The 25,151-nt window shown below is 41.1% G+C and overlaps 1 protein-coding gene across 3 annotated transcripts; it reads right to left on the bottom strand.

The window, feature by feature from the left end:
• Positions 1–330: 330 nt before the first annotated feature.
• GART (phosphoribosylglycinamide formyltransferase, phosphoribosylglycinamide synthetase, phosphoribosylaminoimidazole synthetase) lies at positions 331–23,533 on the bottom strand. Of its 3 annotated transcripts, XM_063447658.1 has the most exons (25): positions 23,456–23,482; positions 23,208–23,226; positions 22,711–22,743; positions 20,282–20,428; positions 18,466–18,561; positions 16,680–16,854; positions 16,021–16,132; positions 15,696–15,764; positions 15,375–15,500; positions 13,889–13,976; positions 13,697–13,782; positions 11,417–11,585; positions 10,843–11,074; positions 10,501–10,595; positions 8,153–8,262; positions 6,133–6,331; positions 5,692–5,943; positions 5,309–5,461; positions 4,906–5,109; positions 4,319–4,468; positions 2,430–2,560; positions 2,192–2,333; positions 1,978–2,093; positions 1,355–1,547; positions 331–892 (listed from the first exon to the last, which is right to left on the bottom strand). In XM_063447658.1, the coding sequence occupies exons 4-25, from the start codon at positions 20,424–20,426 to the stop codon at positions 885–887; spliced, it is 3,051 nt and encodes a 1,016-aa protein (XP_063303728.1). In that variant the 5' UTR covers positions 20,427–20,428; positions 22,711–22,743; positions 23,208–23,226; positions 23,456–23,482; the 3' UTR covers positions 331–884. The 3 variants fall into 3 exon arrangements, with proteins under 3 accessions (XP_063303728.1, XP_063303719.1, XP_063303738.1); XM_063447649.1 differs by lacking the exon at positions 23,208–23,226 and having other exon boundaries at positions 23,456–23,533; XM_063447668.1 differs by lacking the exons at positions 23,208–23,226; positions 23,456–23,482 and adding an exon at positions 22,928–22,948.
• Between the last annotated feature and the right edge of the window lie 1,618 nt (positions 23,534–25,151).

The raw sequence follows: 25,151 nt of genomic DNA, 5'->3' as shown, positions 1-25,151 counted from the left end.
TCCACACCTACCTAGAGTCATACAACAGACAGGTCCAAGAGGACTGATTTGAGCAATTCCCTGTTCCCATCTCATTTTGCACTTGTTGGCACTAAATGTAGGGTTCGATGAAGCCAGCTAAATGGGACAACGCAGTGAAATATCTTTAGAATGGAGTCTTATTCCGGTTTACACCATTTCAGTTCTTTGTTTTTACATAACCTAGCTTGGGGGTCCTTACAACAAACTTAAAAGCATGTTACTCTTAACTGCTGGATTATTTTCTTAATTGTATAAAAAAAAAAAAAAAAAAAAAAAAAAAAAAAAGGATAAAGATGACCAAGACAGCTGTAACAGAGGCAGAGATAAGTTTATTACTCGACACAAGCCATGGTCACCGCATACTTAGATGGAACAAGACATCAGGTCAAAGGCATCTGGAACGATTGAACAGGGAAACAAACTAAGCTTTATGAAAGCCAACATCACTTTAGATACTAAAGGGGGCTAAAAGTTAACCCACAGTAACCATTTCTCTGTTAGACTGGATGTGTGATATCAGTTTCATGCGATCTTCAGATCGGTTTGTTCCTCTGGATATTAACTAAACAATGGTAACCTAGTGAGGGGCAATATGGAATTATTTCAAATTAGACCCTTTATCAGGAATGTAATAAAATACAACAGAATGAGAATAGGAAGTCTTAAGTCAGTGTTGGAACTAAGAAGGCACTGAGCAAGTTGTGAATATCTTGTTTTGTACTGTAATAAACAGATGTCAATTTATAAAAAGCAATCTTGATTTCTCTCTCAATCATGAAGTAGTCTTTGAGGTGATGCCATTGAAAGTGCCATAATCTTCAAGTCAGTCAAAGAAGGTCAAAGCAACCGGTTGGAACAGCAAATCAGCATTCTGCAATAAAAACAAAATCAAAACCTCAATAAAATGTATAACAAACTCCTTAATAGTCGCTGACCCTAAAGTCACTTTAAAGCAGGTTGCCCATCGTCACTAAATAGCCAAATTTTAGAAATTGAGTAAAGTTGGTGACTTTATGGAAACCCATATAATGAAAGGTTCCCCTATAGTCCCGGCCCTACAGTGGGCTTGTAGATTGGCACACTGCCATTTTAGGAAGTTTGTATGAATTAGCAATGACCTGATTGTGAGTGGCAGTGTCTGTGTTTTAGAATCCTTCAGATTGTGAATATAGAAGCTATGATGGCTATAGACGTCAGGGTACAGTGAGGAAGAGTGCACAGAGCTTGCATAAGTGTGAAGGACAGAGTGGGTACACATTAAACCCTTTGTTGACACAAAACGAAAACAAAACTGACTTTAGTGTTCAACCAAAACTACTTTTCGTCAACTTACTGTTCTTTTTTATATTCCACTTTATTTTTCCATCTTCTCCGAGTGATGCCTCCCCACTGGTCACCATCTGCAGAGCCCGGGGGTACGCTCTGTGTTCTGCCTTTTTAACCCTTTCAGACAGTGTCTCCACAGAATCATCCAACTCCACAGGAACAGCTTCCTGGCATATAATCGCTCCAGCATCTACCTCTTCCTGCACAAGCGTACAAAAACCAAAGTAGCAGAATCTTCCAATGGGCTGTACTGCACCTCGCCAAAGGTTAGGAGGGGACCCAGCACTTTACATAAAAACACAAAGCGCCCCCTTCCAGGGGAAGGAAATGACCCAGTTTATACGCATTCTAGAAACTACTTAAATATGCACTGGGGAATTAAAATAAAGTTTCACAAACCAGTAACGAAGTCTCAAACTGTCAGAAGGCTCACATCTCTTGCAATCAGGTTGAGGGGTTTGTGTTTTTGAATTTGCTAGTGGTAGGAGAGTTTAAAACCCAATATTAAAGACACTTCATAGTTTCCAACAAAGTTTTAGCTAGCAGCCTGTTTTTGACACGCAATCATTTAAGATAAATTCTATTTATGGACTACAAATTAAGAGGTGACCCAGAAACACACATACTCACCACTACAAAGTGCACAGTACAACCAGTAACTCTCACACCGGCTGCCAGCACCTCCTTGTGTGCATTCGCCCCCCTAAAAGATGGTAACAAGGACGGATGGACATTCAGGATTTTCCCTGTAAGGAAAGGAGAGCTTTAAAAAAAATAAAAAAAAAAAAAACAACATTTTTACAATAGCAGAGAACGTGTGAGCATGAGTCTATACAAGATTTACCACGCCACTTGTTGACAAACATTCCAGATAAAATCCTCATGAACCCAGCAAGGCAGATAAGCTCAATTCGGTTGTCACAGAGGGCTTTATCAATGGCAGAGTCAAAGTCCTCACGGCTGCTGTACTGCTTGTGATCAATAACCTAAAACATGGCAAGGCATGGGTTAACAATACACACATTGTAACTGTACAGATGGATAGGATACAAGTCTAAGCCACCTAGTCAACAATCACTTACCAATGTAGGAATTCTTGCATTTTGTGCCCTGTTCAGTCCCTCCACACCAGCTTTGTTAGAGATCACTAAAGCAATGAATGCAGAACTACTGGGGCCCACTGATGTCCTTATTAAAGCCTCGAGATTTGTTCCTGGAAAAAAAAAAAAAAAAAAAAGTATACACCAATAATGCAGGGTTAAATATATGCATTTTATAAATCAACAAAGGAATGAATGAATGAATAAGAATGGAGGGGGATCTCACCTGGACATAGACCCCTTTTGTTCTGGTGAATAGCCAGGCCCTCCAGGTTTTTTTTTAAGTATAGGCAGTGTTTACATTAAGCGTGCAGCACAAACATTCAGCATCTCCACGCTAAGCATGGAGACGCCAAACTTTCCTCAGAGATGCATGGATTCAATGGATCTATGAGAAGATGCTGATTGGCCAGGGTGGCATTTGTCTCCACCCTCTCCTTGGCAGATACAAGTATTGATCTCAGCCAATCCAATGCCTTCCTAAGGGACAGCATGATGAATGACAGATCATCAATTCTGTCAGCCAAGGAGGCAGGTCAGAGAAGAGCCAGCACTGGTGGACCTGCATGGTGCTGCAAATAAGGAGAGTTCACAGGATTGTGTTCCTATAAGTATGTGATAATGCAGAGATGTTAGAAACATGCCCAGTAAAGCAAACATACTGATGTCACATCACTTCCAATTTTTCGTATAATTTTTTATTTTTTTTTATTTTTTTTAGGCATGCTGTCTTTGCACCAGATTACCAGAATGGGAGGATATATTCTCTATCAAATTTAAAGCAGCAGCTATGGACTTCATTCTAGAGCTACACTTGAACTTTAGGAATTACAGGTTTGTGTGAACTACTTGTTTTGGCCAATGTCTTACCTTCAGCATGGTAAGACTTAGAGCGTTCAGAGAAGGGCTACTAAACTGGTTCATGGATTGCAGGATAAAACTTACCAGGAAAGGTTAAAGGATCTTAACATGTATAGCTTGGAGGAATGATGAGACAGGGGGGGGGGATATGATAGAAACATTTAAATACATAAAGGGAATCAACACAGTAAAGGAGGGGACTATATTTAAAAGAAGAAAAACTACCACAACAAGAGGACATAGTCTTAAATTAGAAGGACAAAGGTTTACAAATAATGTCAGGAAGTATTACTTTACTGAGAGGGTAGTGGATGCATGGAATAGCCTTCCAGCTGAAGTGGTAGAGGTTAGCACAGTAAAGGAGTTTAAGCATGCATGGGATAGGCATAAGGCTATCCTAACTATAAGATAAGGCCAGGGACTAATGAAAGTATTTAGAAAACTGGGCAGACTAGATGGGCCGAATGGTTCTTATCTGCCGTCACATTCTATGTCTTCCTATCAGGACGAGTACCTCAGGAACTTTGACTGGAGCAGGTTTTGCCATTACGGGCTTTTAATTGATCGTTTTTATTTTGCTTTACTTTGGAGTCTCATTTTAGGTGTGACATAGTGGTAATGCTAACATGGTCCCATTTTGTGGTTTCCTTGATGTTTGTTTTTATTGTTTTTTCCCCAGTTTTCATATTTTCTGATAGTGTTTACGGCGTTCATAATAAATGGTTTTATTTTTATTCATGCATCAAATTTTAAATATTTGGCCAAGCACCATACAGTATTAAAGATGAACTTCTGTCAATAAGCACAGACCGTTTACTTTTCAGGTTTCCATCCCACATGTACATCGGCAGAGTTTTAAAACATGTGGGTTTTCACGTAGCTTTAAATGGATTCCAGTGACCGCTACATCACTTGGAAGTAGATTTAAGCTTTCCGTTTATTTAAATATCCTTCTATATAAACCATACATTCTTTGCAAACCACTTGTTTTCACATAGGAATTTGCTTACCTGAGCCGGAGATTAGTACAGCCACGGGTACTCTTCCACGCGTCAGGGTGTCCTCAATGATGTATTTCAACTCCATGAGGAGGGGCTGTGGCTCAGGATCTGTCCTGTGTAGAGCTTCCATAAAATTCCTTACTTCAACAGGGCTAGAGACTGGGGGTGGGATACGAAATCTGAGTGATTCAGTTTCCTGAAGCTTTACCCACCTCCTTGAGTTCAGAGACATACAGCATATTTTCCGGTCAATGCAACCGTCAAAACTGAATTTTTATTCCCGCTCTCAACATCTTCCCTAGTTCAGCCTTCAGTCTAAATCTAAGTGAGCAGTGTATGCTCCACAGTTGCTAGTTTTAGTGAATAACCTCATTACTGCATAGCCCACACCAATAACCCAAAAATTATTTTTTTATTATCTCAGACTCAAGGGTCTGTCCTGAGTCACACCGTATGGCTCCAGATTGAAACCCAGGACAGTTCACATGTAAAGGTCTTAAAAAAAAAAAAAAAAAAAAAAAAAAAATGTAAAGTGTAGTTTCCCTTATATTAACCATTCACAACACAGATCAAAGATACAATTTGTGCCATCAGACCTTTGTCACGCGTGGTCACTGTTCCAATAAGCCAGGCTTCCTCGCTTTTATACACCTCGTCAAGTACCATGTCACAGATGTCGTTTTCCAAGATCAATATGGCGCCAATCCCACAGTTAAAAGTACGGACCATCTCCTCCATTGTAAGATTTCCATGTTTCTGAAGCCAGGAGAATATGGGAGGTATTTTCCAGCACAGAGCATCTGGAAGACAGAATTCACACACAAAAAAAATATAAAGCATCACTAAGCATTATGGCTTCCAAAAAGGAACCCTAGGGTTGGGTACCTGTGCGATTAGTACTCATTGCATTGTCCCAGAAAACAATTTCAGTTTACAATCTGTTTTGTGCCAAGAGCCATAGTCCCCATGATTTAGATTCAACACAGAAAGGTTTCTTACTCAAAATGACTCCCAAGGATGGAGGTAGAACCCTTGGGATGTTCTCCACCAGTCCACCTCCGGTGATGTGAGCGTAGGCCTTAATTTCCCCCGATCTGAGGATAGGAAGCAGGCTCTGGGCATAGATTTTGGTCGGTGTCAACAAAAGCTCTCCTGTCAAAACAAATGGGTTAACCTTTCAGTTTGACACGTTAGTGAATGACTTGAACCACTGAGGTTTTTAAAACAATGTTGAATGTAAAACTAAGAGCTACAGTTTGAGCCCCAAACTGGTTATTTAAGCCTTTCTGATTTGATTCTCTGCCGCTTGTAAATCTCACAGTACAAAGCTAAACACTAAAGATGGCAGCAAACAAACTCAAGTTATGCACTTGTACGCTCACCAAAGGTCTGCTTTCCACAGCATGGAGGAGCTGGAGAAGAGAAATTTAGGGATAACTTGTCGAGAATCTTCCTCACAAGACTGAAACCATTACTGTGAAGTCCTGAAGAAGCGATTCCAATAACCACGTCTCTCTCTCGTATCCTTTCCATCCGTGGCAGCACAAACACCCTCTCCACGGCACCCACAGCAAAGCCTGCTAGATCATACTCGTCTTTGGCATACATGCCAGGCATCTCAGCAGTCTCACCTCCTGTTAGGATGCATTAACCAGGCAGCAAAAATACATTAAATAAAAATAAAACCCACACACCAAAACAACCACACAGCTTAACCAATCGATTGGGAGGGGGGTGGGGAGAAAAGTAGAGTGTTGGGAATGATAACTAAAACATTCTACACCAATGGTTATAAAGATCCCTATATAAAAAGCACATATTACCCAGAAGAGCACAGCCAGCCATTTTACAGGCATTGGCAATTCCAGACACCACAGATTCCGCCACTCCCACGTCAAGTTTCCCACACGCAAAATAATCCAGGAAAAACAGTGGCTCTGCGCCCTGTGCCAAGATGTCATTGACGCACATTGCTACCAAGTCCTGGCCGATGGTATCATGTTTATTACATGCTTGGGCAACCTAGAAAAAAAAAAAATAAAAAAAAAATAAAAAAAAGTGTGTTATGTGCCTGCATGACATTTAAAGTACAGATAGGACGTGTATGTGGGAATGTTCTGGAGGGCTGTACAAGCACACTCATGCGCTGCATGAAGACATCCAGTGTCAAATATCCCCATAGGAAAGCACTCGTTCAATGCTTTCCTATGGGAGGGCCGAACGTGCTCGCCAAGCCTGCGTATTAGATTCCTACCCCCCACTGAATGACGAAGGAGGCAGAGCAATGTCCCCGACTTCAGGCACTGGTAACTGGCAAGTAAATAAAAGGTTATTTAACAGGGGGCAAGCAGATTTCGGTATTCCTAACCGTATAGTATCCGTTTCAGGAGACTGCCGGGGTGTGAACAGATTCACACAAGGCCTCCCTACATGCTTGTGATTGGTTCAGGGCAGCTGCCAAAGCCCAACACCAGTCAGTGTAATAGGAAAGCATGCTTGGTTCAGTATTAAAAACTAAAAGGTTTCTGTAATACTGAAAACAACCAGTAGATGGCAGCAACATACCACTGTCATGACTAGGAAACCAACCTGCTAATATTCGTGTTGTTTTTAGGGTTAGGCAAGGTTAATGCAGTTTATAAATGACCACTTCACACCCATAGAGGACTTCCTCATACAGAAGCACTTTATGGGTGAGGAGTATCCTATAATTACTACACAGCCAGACACAATAACAAAGCAAACATTAAGGGATCATATTCGTGCACATCTGGGAATGTGGTGTACATGATACAGTGTGTGACAAAGGTTGCTACACTGGAGAAACTGGCCTTAAGCTGCATCTCAGAATGAATCTACACCGACAATCAATCAACAACCACAAGGAAAATGGATATTGTACCCCTGTTGGGCATCATTTCACCCAGACTGGTCACTCCATCCAAAACCTCAGGATTAAAGTTCTTAAAGGGAATTTCAGACTCATGAACAAACGATATTTGAGATGAAAATGATCACACATGACACCAGAAATGAAGGACTTAATATAGACTCTGGCTCTCACACACTACCAAAACTTTATATAAACACACATCTTAAGGTCTCAATTATTTTTCAATATTCTTGTTTCACCTCTATTGGATCAATTTATATACATACATGCCGCTGTATACTTGCATGCCCTGCGGTTTTCTTGTTTTTCTTTATATCCCCTTAAGGACTGAGCCAAATGTACATGTTTTGATCAAAATAAAACGTAAACAAAACTTGGAATTTGACTATATGTCGGTTCAGCCATAATTCACCTCTTTCATATTAAGTGCACCCACACTTATATATCATTTTACTTGGGAGAAACAGGGCTTTCACTTAAATATTTACCCATGAAACAAATTTAATATGAATAAAATTAAAAAAAAAGTGAGAAATTAAGAAATTGTTTAGTTCTGCATGACATTTTAATTGCGAATGTCATAATCTGGTTTGCTTTTACTGCAATAAAATGAGAATTACCCCCATGATGGCATACCATTTGCAAAATTAGAGAACCCAAGGTACTGCAAATGGGGCACTTTTTTAGTAGCCACTTAGTCAGAAACACTAGCCAAAATTAGCATTCATATTTGTTTGTGTGAAAAATTCAAACTAAATTGAACGCTAACTTTGGCCAGAGAGAGGGGGGGTTGGAATAAAATCATGTTAATGAGTCTAAGGCTAATCACATGCATTACAGTTATGTTTGTGCCAGCCATTAAACTTTGATAACGTAGATATTTGAAGTATTGATACTTCTAGAAAGTTTTTCTAAACCATGCACAGTCTACTTTTCAAAATCTCCGATACCTTCAGTTTGGTTCCAACACCGTCTGTCCCAGATACAAGGAGGGGATCTATAAATCCAGCAGCTTTCAGGTCAAAAAGGCCAGCGAAACCGCCAAGCTCCGGATTACAGCCTGTAAAATTTCAACAAGTCACACCCACACACGATTTAAAGGTCTTGGATTACTAGGTTTATTTGTGCGGGTTTTCAAAAGTACTAGACTAGCAATTATTGGGACAATCCATTGCCATTTACTCATCTCCTGCTATAACTCTGGACGCTGCAGCCTTTCTCCGAATTCACACCTAGAGGAAAATATGCCCCCAACCGTGGCACACTAAAATCAACACGCTACCTGCAGAGATGTTCGCGTTCTGCTGGAGAAAGTCTCACACCGAGTCAGACTTTCTACACTACAAATTCATTTTGCGTTCATGGAGCACAGCCCTTGCCAAACAGTCAGTTTTCTTCACTCATTAGTTCATGCTCTCGGAATCCCAGGTGCCTCTTTGATACCTTTAACTCTTTTTGCCCTGCTGCAGCCACCCCCCAAACTAATCTTACAGCCGATAGTTTTGCATGCTACTTTACTAACAAGATTGAACAGCTAAGGAAAGAATTCTCACCCCTCACTTTCTCAACCTCACCTAGATCATGCCTCTCCAACCTTCTTCCTGGCTACTGAACAAGAGGTGGCTGCGCTTATCCTCTCACCCCACCACTTGTCCGCTTGACCCTGTCTTACCTTATGAGATCTCCTCTTGTGCCCTCCTTAACACATCTTCAACTGCTCCTCCTGGCACTGTCCCTGCGGTCCTAAAAAACATGCTACTGTAGTATTTTTTATACTCTCCCATATCCCTGCTCCCTTTTTCCTCAAAGCTTCTTGAAAGACTAGTCTTTACCAGTCTGGCACGCTTCCTCAACTCCAACTCTCCATGACCCTCTTCAGTCCGGTCCGCCCACTCCACTCTGAGACTGCCCTAATCAAAGTCACTAACGACATGATCACAGCTAAATCCAAAGGTCACTACTCCATACTAATTCTTCTTGACCTCTCTGCTGCCTTTGACACCGTTTATCATGTTTTCCTTCTCCAATCATTTGGTCTCTGTAACTGTCCTCTCATGGTTCTCCTATCTCTCCCAATGCTCATTCAGTGTCCACCATTCATCCTGTCTTGGTTGGAGTCCCTCAAGGCTCTATCCTTGGTCCCCTTCTATTTTCTCTTTATATTGCCTCTCTTGGCAAACATTACCTCATTTGGATTCCACTCCCACCTGTACGCTGATGACACCCAGATATATCTCTCCTACCCGGACCTCTCCCCTGATGTACTGCAACATGTCACCTATTTCCTTTCTTCTATCTCTGATTGGATGTCCTCCTGCTTTCTGAAACAATCTTTCCTCCTCTCGCTCTCCCTTCAGATTGGTTGTACCCATATCAACCCAAACTTACAAGCACGTTGTCTTGGTGTTACTGTTAATTCTGGCCTCATATCCAGCATGTTGTCAAATCATGCCAATTCCACCTTAAAAACCTATCGCCCGCATCCGCCCCTTTCTTACACAAGATGCAACTAAAGAGCTTTTCCATGCTCTAGTAACCCTCTAATTGGTCTTCCCAGAAGCCGTATTGCCCCGCTACGGTCTGTAATGAATGCTGCCGCTAGACTGATTTTCCTCTCTAGTCAGTCTTCTCACACCTCACTCCTCTGTCAGCCCTTATATTGGCTTCCTGCATCCTATAGGAGTCAATTAAAAATCCTAACCCATACCAATAAAGCACTGAATTAGCCCCTCTTATATCTCCTCAAAGATCCATAGGTATGCCCCTTCCGCTGCCCACACCCATACAGCCAACTAGCGATGGCAGGACTTCTCGCGGGTGGCTCCCTTCCTATGGAATAGTCTGCCTACCGCCATCAGACTCTCCCCTAGTCTTCAACTGTTTTAGAAGTACCTTAAAACCCATCTCCTTAGGAAAGCTTATGGCATCCCAGACTAACCTCTACCTCTTCAATCTATCGTTTCTGTAAGTTTTCTTGTAATGGTCCTATTTATAGTTACATCCCCCCCCTCTAATATTGTAAAGCGCTACGGAATTTGTTGGCGCTATATAAATGGCAATAATAATCTCAGCACCATAACCACTACAGCCTACATATAATCGGGAGGGGCAAAATTCACAGAGTTATTGCTGAAGGAGGTTTGCTTTTAGGAAAAAAATAAAATTTAAAATTTAAAAAAATTAAAAAAGATACTGTGATCAGTAGAAAATTTTACGTTATAACAGGGATCCAAATTAGAATGTAATCTAGCAGAGTTGGACTCTGCAATGTATGTAATAAACTCAAGAGAATAATTACCAGTTCTGGCTGTAGCTGTAGCAAGTGGTTTAATTCTCTGCACAAGGGTGTTCCCAGCCGCAATGTCAACGCCGCTGTCTTTGTATGTTAGAGACCTGCAGTGCGGCAGAAAGTAAAGTCGCTACTTGTCCCAAAAAATAGAAATGCTGATAGTTTCAGGTCATACTTTCCTACCTCAGCACCTTGGGCGATGGATAGATAGGATAGATAAACACAAACAAACACAAGTTGGAGATTTGGGGAAGGGGGAGTGAGGAAGAGAGAGACACTTCAACTGAGACAAAATAAAAAAAGTTGTCTCAAATACTAAGGATCCCAATAAGACCGCCTTCTCATACACACCTGGTTTTCTGGAGATAGGAAATTGCACGGAAACCAATGTCTTTACGGTACACAGCGCCTTCGAAATGCAAGGCAGATACACCTTGGTTGGCCTCCAATAGTGCAGCGAGAAGACCTCTCTTTATAGAAGTTACAGTAAGAACTCTGCCTCCATTGGTCACCACCTTCCCATCCTTCAAGGCAGTGCCTGCATGAAACACTTCCAAACCAAGGAGTTTTGTCTTCTCAAATCCTGGAGGAAACCGGTTATACATTCAGCCTGGTGAGACCGACAACTTAAATAAAAACAGTTTTCATGCTTTGTTACTGGTGGTCAATGGGGGGGAGGGAGGGGTGGGGGCGGCTAGAGACAGCCCCTTACAAGTCCGCAAGATAATAAACGTTAAGAATATGTGCAGTGGATACAGGATTACAAGATCAAAGTTTGTCACAAGTATTATCAATATATTCTGATTTAATATATTGGACAAGCAGCCAAGTCTTTCCCTCCTCTTCAAAACATTAAAGTATACAAAAATATTCCAAAACCAAGACCATTAGCTTCCCTAATAGGAGGTCAAGAGTTTTAACATACCAGTGATCTCCAAGCCTTTGGCATAGTTGCCAGGGTAGCCACCACTGGCCATAACTACAGTAACAGCAGCATGGTCTTCTAGCCAAACCGGCATGGCGTTAACCAGTTCACCGTCAAGGATTGCCTGGATCAGGTCATATAGATCACTCTTAAGTAGGGGAAGAATTACCTTTAAAACAATAAAAAAAAAACTCATTAATGAAAATGGAGAACGGTTATACACAGACTGCATTATGCTGCATATAAATTGAAGACAAGTTGGAATAAAAATATTCACAGTCAGTCACACCACTAAAACCATCTGTCTAATATCATTTGTCCCCCTTGTGCTGCCAAGACAGCTCTGATGCATTGAAGCATGGACTCCACAAGAGCTTTGGACAAGTTTTGTGGCATCTGCCCCCAAGACATTAGCAGCAGATCCTTTAAGTCCTGCAAGTTGAGGTGGGGCCTCCATGGATCAGTTGTGTTCTTTCAGCACAACCCACAGGTGCTCGAGACCCTGGGGATATGGAGGCAAAGTCAACACCTTGAACTAGGTCATATTCCTCAAACTATCCGAGAAATGTTTGCTTTCGGTGGTGGACAGGGGTCATCAATGACACACTGACTGGTTTGTGGTTATGTAGCAAAATTATGCACGGTGTGCTCTGACACATTTCCATCATGGGCATTGGAAAAGATTTTCAGTAATTTGATCTACAGTAGCTCTGCGTGTTTGGACCAGACAAGTTAGCTTTTGCTCCTCACATGCATCAATGAACCTTGGGTAGCCATGACCCCGACACCATTCACCAGTTGTCCTTCCTAGCACCACTTGTTCGGTACCAACCAATGCATTCGTTGAACACCATCCAAAAATTGCCGTTTTGGAGATGCTCCAACAAATTAGACTAGCCATCACTATTTGTCCCTTGTCAAAGTCATCTAGATCGTTTTGCTTGCCCATTTTTCCAGCTTACAACACATGACATTCAAGAACGGACCGTTCACTTGCTGCCCAATATAGCCCACCCCTTGAAGAAAAAAATAAAATAAAAAAATAAATAAAAAGCCATTACTTGACTATTTTATGAGCCATCAGGCAATTCCAATGGACTTGTGTATTAATTGGAAACGTTTGTGCAATAAACAGATTTGTATTAATATTTTGCACTATGCATAGCAACTCCAACAGGGTAATTCTCTCAAGTGAGAATTCTTATTTTATTGATTTTTCACTTTTTTCAAAGATAGAATGGAAAACGAAGAGGAAACATGCAGGCCTCAAGTTTACAGTGATAAGTCATGATTACGCAATGTGTAGAATTTTACAATTTGTAAACCAACGAGGAGAGAAATAATAATAATAAACCGTATGATGCCCTGGCGTGTGACAGCACTCACGTGCTTTTGAGTATCGGGAGCATTCCCATTGTAGCTTAGCTAAAGTGATAATTCAGGGTGCATTTCAAACATTAAGGCCAGAGAAGCTGAATGGAAAGCATAGCTTTACAGAGAGAACTTTTCCAGCTCAGCGGTTTTGAAATTAGATGGAAATTTCCCTTAAATTCTCATTTTAGTGAATAACCTGCTAAAGACCATTCCCTTGACATTTGATTGCACTTTGAGGTTCCCAGTAATTTCACAGGTTCTCTTTGAACCTTTTCCCCTCCTCCTCCCCCCGACTACTTTCCTTAAAATCAGATTAGGAAACGCTTCACAAGAGGTGCATGCAACATCAATTAGGCAATCCTAATTTCCCTGTTTAATAAGGTTAACATGATGTAGGGAAGCACAAAGGCTCATTTTATTAAAGACGAGGAGAAGGAACAGACACAGGACAGTCACTTGACACAGATTAACATAGCAGATATCCGGCTTAGAAAGAGCAAAAGGAAACAAGATGCAGAGATTTGTGCCAGAAGAATTTGAAGAGAGAGAGATCGATAGGTTAAAACAAGAAATATGACCCTTTAACCCCTTAAGGACACATGACATGTGTGACATGTCATGATTCCCTTTTATTCCAGAAGTTTGGTCCTTAAGGGGTTAAAGAACTGGACCCTCATAGACACAGTAAAGAATGAAGTCAGAGCATGGTGTAATCACAATATAAAGCCTCAAACTAAAAACAAACCATTAAAATGGTTTAACCCTTTAAGGACACATGACATGTCATGATTCCCTTTTATTCCAGAAGCTTGGTCCTTAAGGGGCTAACAGAGCCAAGTTGATGGTCACTAACTAAGCTGCATTGATCCAGGGTGATGGGGCAATAAAAGGATGGAGAGGTTATACCTGACACTCTGGGTCCCCGAATCTACAGTTGAATTCGAGCACTTTTGGTCCATCCTTTGTGAGCATAAGCCCTGCGTACAGCACACCTGTGGGGTGAATATGTAGAGATATATGGCTGGGATATCACAAAGCTTGGCTACTCGGAAATGCAAAAGACGAGTCTATAAACGGCTTAGTCAGAGCTAAACTCACCAGTGTATTTGAAACCGTCTGCTCTTACTCCATTAACCGTTTTATACAAAACATTCTCCAGGATATTCGCCAATAAATCTTTAGAAACCTGGGGGGGGGGGAAAAAAAAATTAAAAAAATTGGTGTGTGGTTTTTATTTCACTTACACTTTTTAAACGACAGTGGTTACTAGGAGAGGGGTCAGGTAGCGTTTGCAGAGTCAATATAGCCTCTCTGCCCTGCTTGCAATAACCCTTAGCGGATCAGTTTGGGAACCACCACAAAGTCAATGAAATCAAGTCATGGTGCCAGGAGGTCCCTGGTGCTTCCTTACCATTAAGGGTTAAACCACTCACAAATGGTTTAACCCCAAAGTGGTCTCTCCACCTCCATTACTGTCCAAATGGAAGTCAGCTTAATGAAGCCACAAACTGCTGTCAGGCAGGAATACAGCTGATTGGCTTACACAAAACTTTTTGGAATGGGGAGCTACTGATTGACTTTGAGTGGTCAGTTGTTCATAAACAGTTTATGAACCGTTTAACCTCAATGGAAAGGAAGCACCAAAACCTTCAAATCAAGCACTTCAGCAAGCTAGAGTCCTGTTTGGAGTGGTCTTTTAAGCTAAAGTGGGGTTGGTGCTTGAAGCATCCCTTTAAACTGCTTTATCTCAGCCCACATTACTATAACTGAAAGAACATGGTCTCACCCACTTCAATAAGTGCAATTAATGTGGCGGAGACACGGGATGTTTTAGCTGTGCCTGCAGGCTACCAGATCCTGCAAAGCTTTGTTAATGTAACAAGTCATTTCCAGCAGCCAGACTGATGGGCTGCAATTGCCTTATTATTTATATAGCACCAGAAAATTCTGTAGCCCTGTACATTAATGCTTAGTTTTCAATTCTAATATTGACCTGTATTCACAGACTGCGCTGATGGCAAACTAAGATCTCAGCCATAATTATATTCATGCCAGTCTGGGCTGGGTTTTTTTCCACAGTTAGTCCTGTGTGATTATTATTGCTTGAACTTTTTGATTGGTACCATGTATTGTACTAGTTAACCAGAGCAGATTCAATGATTAGCATGATTAGTACTGGCCACAATGCAGTACACCTTCTAAGAGCATTAAAAGATCTCAGAAAAACACCGCTTCACACATCTTCCAAAATGGTTTGTGGACAATGTGACAACTAGCAGCCGAGGAGCGGTCTTTAAATGTCACAAGTTATGTTAATATCGTGGGGGGAGGAGAAAATGGGGAATGTTAGTAAAGTAGGTGCCCTTTAAGGTATTTAGCATTATCCATGTTAAACCGATATGCATATAGACCTGCATTGTACAATTACAACACTGCATTCTAACTAGGAGGGCACACAGCTTGCATGACTTTCCACAGTTACAGTCACGTTCACATTCGTCCCAGAGTTGACTTGAACAGAGTAGTAAGCCCACACACCCCTAGAACATCTTACAATATCACAACGGAATGTTCAGTTACAGACCTGGGGCGCCGGACAGTACGCTCCCATCCCTCCTGTATTGGGTCCTTTGTCACCATCCATTAGCCTTTTATGGTCTTGTGCTGGTGGCATCGGGGCAACATGGATCCCATCAGTAAAACACAAACACTGCAACAAAACCAATAGGGATTTTATTTAAAAAGCAGGAGAATGGATTATAAATGGGGGGGGGTGACCATTGTGACGGTCAGATGGTTACCTTGGACACATACTGCTCTACAGAAATTACCAGATAAAGGACTTCAGGGGAAAAACAAAACAATACACAAGTTTTTAAAAGGCAAGCAGAGACCAGACACTCACAGAAACTTCCTCCCCCTCCAGCAGCTCTTCCACCACAACTGTTTCGCCAGCTTCTCCAAACACTTTATCCTATTAGGAAGAAGAGATATGATCTCAAACCAGATACTACAAACTGCCTTCATAGTACAGCAATATTACATTATAAGTTAACTGACTAAACATTGTCACTCCAGTCATTTCTAATTGTGAAGACAGTTCCAGAGTCGGAGCATTGATAAAAAGGATGTCAATTACATATTAACTCTTCAATAACCGTGACGCAAGACATGAGAGTACTCCCGCCACAATCATCCAGTCCTTCCCCTCCACCCACCCCCCAGCTCACCGTCAAGATTTCATTAACAGCTTTGCAAGCTTCCTCCTTCGTAGAGGCTACAATCACTCCTTTACCAGCCGCCAGGCCACTCGCCTTTACAACCAACGCTGGAAAATCCGCACTACAATACAGACGGAGAAAATGCAGTCAGTGACTACAGCCATTGTTTCTACAATAGTAGAAGTCATTAAAGCAAAATATATAAAAATAAAAAAATAAAAAAAGTCTAATTAAACTTGAGAGGTAACTTGTAAAGGGCTGAACACGGGGCAGTCCCCATGAAAACCTACAGAATTTTAATTGATTACTCTACATTTAGAATGTTGCCAGTAAGCTTGTTTTGGTGGAAGTTTATAAGTGGGGTTAGACAGTTATTCCATAAACAGTATATTCTGCAAGAGTCCAGAATGTAGAAAACAAACTCGAAATAGAGAATGTGGGCTAAAAAACAAGTTTGGAAAAATTGATGTTAGAAGAAAATACAACAGGAAGGTTACATGTGTTTAACCCCTTAAGGACACATGACATGTCAGGATTCCCTTTTATTCCAGAAGTTTGGTCCTTAAGGGGTTAAAGCCATGGTAGTGAACTACAATTCCCAGTATGATTCATGAATACAGCCAAGTAAGTAGACCCAGGCATGGATAGAATATGATGTGGCGCATTACTTTGTGATAAAGCTGCAGGCCTCTGGCGCACTAGTGAAGGATTTCCACCGAGCTGTAGGGATACCATGTCGGTCCATAAAGTCTTTGGAAAAACTCTTACTGGATTCAAGTTGGGCTGCCTTGGCAGTGGGTCCAAAGCATCTCACCCCAGCCGCCGTCAGATCATCAACAATACCTGGAAGAAGAATGGCACTGGGCAGAATTAAACAAAAATAAAAAATAAACTACACACCACATAAAGGGCGGGAGACTGGAGGACCAGGGCACTCCTGAAAACCAGTCGCAATTCTAGAAGCAAAGATTTTTTTTTTTTTTTACATATACTAGTACATACAAGAACTTGCAAAGACAGTGTTATCTGTAAGGTTCCAGTAGATAACAGAATATACAAATAGGCCCAAAAATGGAGAACCGTCCAATAGATAAAATGGTAGAACAACTTTATTAGAATAATTAGATTGAGACAATCCATATGCACATTAAAAGGACATGAAGCTGTGGTGCATGTTGGGGGCTAAGAAGGTACATATATAAAACAAACCATGTCACAGAAAGAGAAAGTCAGAGACCGTTCTTCTGGTCATATACCATGTGGGAAAAAAAAAAAAAAAAATTAGGAAAATAAAATAGAAAAATATATCTATCTCCAAGTCCCAATGGTGATTATTAATTAATGACCCTCCAACCTCCCTTAAGGTTTACCAGTGAGTTATCCCCATCAGCAGCCAATCTAGTGAATCAAAAAGTGCTCAAATCATAAGTGAAATGAATGAGCCTGACACCCGTTTCAGCGACAAAATTGTACCCTCGTCTGCGGCATAGACCCTGGTGAATTGTTCCTTCTATGAAATAGTTTATTTGTATCTTAAAGGGACTCTCCAGGGCCAGGAAAACAAACCCATTCAGTGACGGGTTAAAACCCTTTCAGTGACTTTCCTGATTCCAGCGCCGACGTCCCTTCGTGCTGGGTCAGGCTCCACCCACACGCATTAGACCTCCTCATAGAAAGGAATTATTCAATGCTTTCCTATGGGGATTCCGGCGACGCTGGAGGTCCTCATGCATAGTGTGAGGACGTCCAGTGTCACTTAAAAACACTTTTCGTGTTCTAAGAAGCCGGAAGTCCCTCTAGTGGCTGTCTGATAGACAGCCACTAGAGGAGGACTTAACCCTGCAAGGTAATTATTGCAGTTTTTATAAACTACAATAATTACCTTGCAGGGTTAAGTGTAATGGGAGTTTACACCCAGACCACTCCAACGGGCAGAAGTGGTCTTGTGCCTGGAGTGTCCCTTTAAATCTAAAGGCACAGTGCTTAACCCCCATCATGCACCACAACCTCATAGCTTTTTAATATGGATATGTTTGGTCTCTTACTCTAATTATTGCATGTTCTAATAAAGTTGTTCTACCATTATCTTCTCTATTGGAGGGATCTCCATTTTTGTACTCTTATGCCTTTTTGAGCCTGTCTTTTCTGTAATCTAATTGAATTGCTGTGGGTTACCCCTACTTGGAGCCTATTCGGCAGTTATTTGGCTCCCTAGTTGTACCCTTTTGATTTAAGGTTCCAGTAGAGCATAAGCATATTGCACAAGTTGATAGAGCTTTCCTAGAGACTTTCTTCAAACCCCCTACCAGTGTCTATTGTGCCTATGTAACCATAACAGTCAGTCACACAGAGCCATGTACCGCTGTCAAAGTTACGTTAATGCGTAAACATGGACCAGTTCAGATGCAGATCCTGGATTATTCGGAAAGTGATTGTATACATAAAACAATCTACCTGCAGCAAGGGGAGCCTCAGGACCAACCACAACAAGGTTAATGCTATTGGTCTTGCAGAATTCAGTGAGCTGTGCGTGATCGCCGGTGGGAGCCGCTAAAGAGTAGAGAGGACAGAATAAAAAATAAAATAAAAACCACCACACACCAGAAGTCAGTGTTACAACTAAAATAACTATATATAAAGAATTTCATTATAAAATTTTATTTTAATATAGTCAGAGAGGGAGTAATTTAAAGGAAATATTTTGAGCAATGAATCAAAGTCTGTCTTTTCTAGGAGGGACAAATAAAGTAATTTTTTTGTTTTAACATGAAAAATCCTGCTATACATGTAAACGGGGCGTGGGTCTCATTCAAACAAGAGGCTTCAATCCCTGCTGAACTGTGACACACGAATTTCTAATGAATTAACTTGTGATCTACATCTATTAAGGGGGGAGGAGGCAATCCTTACACTGAACATAAAGTAGGAGGGAATCCTAGGGTTACAACCATTTGTCCTGCTCACTATGGAGTTTCCTTAGCTAGGTTTTAACACTCCAGTTTCTTACCGAGTAGCTGAACTGCAGCTGGAGTGAGGAACGCCACAACAAAGTTTTGTCAAGTAAAAGGCATGGACCATAGGTGCTTGGGGAACCGATGGATCAACCATCTCAAATTGTCTGACAGAATCAGGGCAACCCCAAAGTATCTTTCGCAAACTAATGATAGGCTTACGCTCTATCACTAGCAACCAGTCCGAGGGCTCTGCATGGCAGCAGAGACTTGTACCATCTACACTACAAACAGTTTAACCCAAGAATTAACGGTTTAATCATTTAAAGTAAGAGTGCACCCAGGACCACCACCACCAACAACTTTATTAAAAAGACAGCTGCTTATTTATTTATTTTAAAAACAGGAAAGATCCGGTGTTAAAGAATACCTTTTGTGAAGGAGCTCCCTGTACACCAGCTGGGTACCTCCGCCAAAAGGACTGCTTTCTAGCTGGAACAGGGGAACTAGCTTTTAGTCCTTACAAGGACTTTTCCCCACTGCATCTTCCACCAGCTGGCCCAGGTATTAACCCTTTCTTTCCCCCCCCCCCCCAGCTCCAGGGATTCTCTGTACGGAGCTACCTCCACTTAAGCAGCCCCAGGGAGAGCGCCCTTAGGCAGCTACGAGCCTGGCAACGCAGCTTCTGGGTAAGGGAAGAAGTAAGCAGGTGGGGCAATCCCCGATACGGGGACCTGAGACTGTGCGGGTAGGTCCGTTCGGGATACAAATGCCTCCCCTGGTTGGCGTTCAGATATACGAATCGTCAGCCACCCAGTGGAGCATTCGTTAAGGATTTCCCTTGCGGTTTTAGAACGTTCTAAATGGGAACTTAGGGTGGTGCCCGTTCGGGAGACAAACGAGTTCTGTTCGTATGAACTCTCCCGAACGTGCAGCAGGCAAAATACACAAACTATATAACAGATACATGGGGAAAACAATACAAGGGGAAAACACATAGGTAAGCAGTGGGCATGATACTTAGTGACGGCGGTCCGTCACACCTTTAGTAGGACAGGTTCCTTCATCCATATACCTGCACCTTGGATCAGAACGTGAAAACCTCTATGGTCGGATTCAAGGTGTATTTATATAATTTAATCTAAACAATGAATTTCCGTTCAAAACTTGGTCAGCCATTAAAAGACCATGTGTAGGGGACAGTTCTTTGTTTACAGTGTTCTTTTCCTGTACATTTATAATTGGGTGGGGGACAGTTTCAACATGGAGTGATATTAAAAATGCCTATACACAGGCTAAATATACCGGTTACCACTAACCTGTATTTGAGATCTTTCCACTGTTAGCTGTGCCTGCGTTTCCTGGAGCAACAAGCACTTGTTTCACGCGAGTGGACTGTGCCAACTTCCATGCTAGAGCATGCTCCCGGGCACCGCTGCCAATTACCAGGATGTTCTCACCCATTGCTGTAATAAAATTAGTGACTAATCAGGCAGCGGATAGCAGATTACACCAAGATCGATGTTCGTGAAGCATAGAAAAATGAGTGGAATGTTACATGGGTTACGTGGTACTGGATAGAAGCTCGAACAGCTTGTTTTAACAAATGACATTGAATTTTTCAGTTTGCCCGATTTTGATAGCCAAGCGCCAATTAACCCGAGTTGGGTCTGTCTTTCAGCCACACCAAACTCTGCTAGGCCGTTAACGTCAGGACCAAAATGAGTCAAGTCACATACAATTTGCTCGCTGGCAGCACTAACAGACAAAAACAGGGGGAAGGTTTTTTTTTTTTTTTTTTTAAAGAAAATATTTTCCAGTATGACAGTTATGTGGCAGCTGACCAGTGCTCGCTAGCCAGGTGCAAAATTAAAATAGAAAAAGATATAAAAATCCTATGGAAGTGGATCTGAATGTTATAATAGGATTCACTGTATCAATGACAAACCCAAGCTTCAGCTCCTTCAGTTGAGACTTTAAACATTGCCCAAATGTACTCACACAGAGCTCCATAGGATTGGTACCTTCCTTTCAGAGTACTGATCCATCCCAATACATGGAAAGTACTGTTCCCATGCATCTCAACCGTACTGCTGTATGAGCAAGAGAAAGTACGTTTGATCAGCATTTAAAGGAGCACTATAGCGCCAGGAAAACAAACCCGGTTTCCTGACAGTATAGGGTTATTAGTTTCCCTCCTCCCACTGAGCTGAATGAGTTGAAACCCCTTCAACCACTTACCTAAATCAAGCGAAGGCCTCCCTCTGCTGACGTCAGCTCCGAATGCTCATTCAAATCGCCCATAGGAAAACATTACTCAGTGCTTTCCTATGGACGTCCAGCGTGTCCTCAATTCAATTTTTGCATTAAGGATTGCAGAAGTGGCCTCTAGCGGCTGTCACTAGACGCTGGATTAACCCTTAATGTAAACATAGCAGTTTCTCTGAAACTGCTATGTTTACAGCCACAGGGCTAAAACTAGGGAGACCTGGCACCTAGACCACTTCATTGAGTGGAAGTGGTCTGGGTGCCTATAATGGTCATCTAACTCCTTAAGGACACAGGACATGTCATGTGTCCTTTATTCTGGAAGTTTGGTCCTTAAGTGGTTAAAGTCTCTGTATCGGATACATGAAAATGCAAGAGTTTTAAAGACAGTCCCTTTCATTTGGAATGCACCACGTAATATATTTTGTATTTCTTTTACGTCACCAGATATTAAAGAGATTGATTTTTAAGTTATTCGGAGTTTGTTGGTTAAATACACATGCACACTACTAAGTTTTGGCATCTTGTAACAGTTTTTGTTGCAGCCATTTCATTTAAACTCCTTTCAATTACACTTTTTGGTACTTGTAGAATGTCCATGAGTGTCCAAGTTGCTTGCGTTTTTATTTTGGGCCATTTACCTCCTACACACACACACACACACACACACACACACACACACACACACACACTGTAGCTACAAGACGACAAATTGGTCATTAGCAAGTTCGTTTGTCCAAAGATTTGAAGAAGCTTTTTTGGTTCCTGTTAAGATTTATCTACTGCTAAAAAAAGTGCACCTTACATTTGAGATAGTTTGTCCATAAATTTTTTTTTTTAAACAAAAAATAAAAAATGACTGAATTCTGGAGAAACCTCAAGTGTGCCGGTGTATTTTATTGCATTTGATGTTCTCAGGGATTAACCCTCTCTTTCTGGAAGTATTCCCCCTGCTTTAGTGCGTGCATTATACATTCAAACAGACACACACATTCACTGACATATACACACACACTATATATTAGTCTATATATTAGTCAGAATTCTCCAGACAGCCTAAAAAATTCCAGATACAGTACTAGTAAATATATTGCACCATAACTAGTATCAATAGCCTAATACTCCAGCTAGACACCATTAACTATACTTCTAGAGAAATAGCTGCAATGCATACAAAGCCTCAATAAAAATTACCAACACCCATATTTAATACAGATGGTCTGTGAAAAGGTATTTTATAGTTAGACTTCACACGTGCAAGCTGCCAGAAAATTGTGAAGTGCTCATTTCAACATAAAAACACCTTTTATTCATTTTTACACAAAATAAAAAAAATGTATTTTAAAAATAAATAAAAAATGGTTAATTCTAAAATACAAGAATGAACCAGAAAGGATTTATAGCTCATAATACATTAAATTAGCACAAGAGCCACTTAAAAACTACAAACAGGAGCATCATCACAAATATATAGAACTACCTTAGATGAAGGAGGTTGCCCTTGTTAGAATACCTAGAACAGAAATAAATAGTGATTTCTCAGATTTAACAGAAGATATATGAAAAAAATAAGCAAGGCAGGTCTGCATTAAAAGGATACATGCATTATGTTAGTTATGTAAATTGCATGTTTTATAAACGGCTTTAAAAAAAAGCACAAAAAAAAAAAATACAAAGAAAGGAAAAATGGGACCTACCAAACTTCACAAGCAGCCTGCCTCTCACAGAGCTCTGCAGCAGTATAAAGCAGGAAATGCTTCTTGGAGAAATCTATGTAACTCCCACATGCAAATTAGGCAGTGATTATTGGGATACGATAAACTATAAAAACATAACTGTCTGTATCCTGGTGTGATCCCAGAGCAGCAAAACACACCACGTGTTCCCTTAAAACAACTCAAAAATCACAGTGAGTGCTGCTTAACCAGGTCTACAGAACAGGAGACTCACATATACACATTAGGAGTAAGCACTGACCTCAGCAGGGTGGGAATTCCTAAAATTACAATAATAATGTAAATATTATTAAGGTTACAAATAATATATTATTAGACTTAATAAAATTACAAGATATAGTTATATATAGATATATATTTCTGTAAGTTGTACCCACTTGATATTATATATATAATATATATATGATTTATTCTAGATCGGGGGGTATACTGACTTTCCCCCCCTGTGTACCAGAGGACCTGTCACATGGGAGCTGCACTCAGCCTTACCTGGAGCAGGACAGCTGCCTGTTATTCCCAGCACACTGATAGCGACACCCACGTGTTTTGCATTGAACGTGAACTTAGCGCAGGGCTTTTATAATGCGCGATAGGAATGTCAACAGCGACCTCTAGTGACCGGAAGACTGTATCCTAAATCAATTGGAAGATTATTTTTTTTTGTTGTTGTTTGATTTAGGGGCCTGAAACTGACAAACAATAAATCCTTGGCCCAATCAGAGAAGTTGAATTTCCATTGTTATAGCAGTTGTGGACTATATGTCTGACATAGAGCAAACTTATTGCTGCTCCCCTCCACTTCTCAACTCTCCTTTCTGAGTGCATAACCACCAAGTGTCCTTATTCAGGAAGGACAGTCCCTATTAAAGGCACAAATCCCTCTGTCCCTCGATTCTGTTCCAATATCCATCTTTTCATCACTGCAATAATACTCATAACAGAGCTCCACAGTAATAATACTCCCAGTAATTGACATGTCTGTTCCACCCATTGTAAAGCGCTGCGGAATTTGACGGCACCCTATAAATATCATAATAATAATAATAACAGAGCTCCACAGTAATAATATTCCCAGTAATGTATCTGACTGTATAACAGAGCTCCACAGCAATAATACTCCAAGTAATGTGTCTGAGTGTATAACAGGGCTCTACAGTAATAATATTCCCAGTAATGTGTCTGACTGTATAACAGAGCCCCACAGCAATAATACTCCAAGTAATGTGTCTGAGGGTATAACAGAGCTCCACAGCAATAATACTCCAAGTAATGTGTCTGAGTGTATAACAGGGCTCCACAGTAATAATATTCCCAGTAATGTGTCTGTGTGTATAACAGAGCTCCATAGCAATAATACTCCCAGTAATGTGTCTGAGTGTATAACAGAGCTCCACAGTAATAATACTCCCAGTAATGTGACTGAGTGTATAACAGAGCTCCACAGCAATAATACTCCAAGTAATGTGACTGAGTGTATAACAGAGCTCCACAGCAATAATACTCCAAGTGATGTGTCTGAGTGTATAACAGAGCTCCACAGCAATAATACTCCCAGTAATGTGTGTGGGTGTACAACAGAGCCCCACAGCAATAATGCTCCCAGTAATGTGACTGAGTGTATAACAGAGCTCCACAGTAATAATATTCCCAGTAATGTGTCTGTGTGTATAACAGAGCTCCATAGCAATAATACTCCCAGTAATGTGTCTGAGTGTATAACAGAGCTCCACAGTAATAATACTCCCAGTGATGAGACTGAGTGTATAACAGAGCTCCACAGCAATAATACTCCCAGTAATGTGTGTGGGTGTATAACAGAGCCCCACAGCAATAATACTCCCAGTAATGTGTCTGAGTGTATAACAGAGCTCCACAGTAATAATACTCCCAGTAATGTGACTGAGTGTATAACAGAGCTCCACAGCAATAATACTCCCAGTGATGTGTCTGAGTGTATAACAGAGCCCCACAGCAATAATACTCCCAGTAATGTGTCTGAGTGTATAACAGAGCTCCACAGTAATAATACTCCCAGTAATGTGACTGAGTGTATAACAGAGCTCCACAGCAATAATACTCCCAGGGATGTGTCTGAGTGTATAACAGAGCCCCACAGCAATAATACTCCCAGTAATGTGTCTGAGTGTATAACAGAGCTCCACAGTAATAACACTCCCAGTAATGT

This window comes from Pelobates fuscus, chromosome 1 (genome assembly GCF_036172605.1).
Source record: "Pelobates fuscus isolate aPelFus1 chromosome 1, aPelFus1.pri, whole genome shotgun sequence".
Classification (NCBI taxonomy): domain Eukaryota; kingdom Metazoa; phylum Chordata; class Amphibia; order Anura; family Pelobatidae; genus Pelobates; species Pelobates fuscus.
This window is presented reverse-complemented; position numbering and strand designations above follow the sequence as displayed.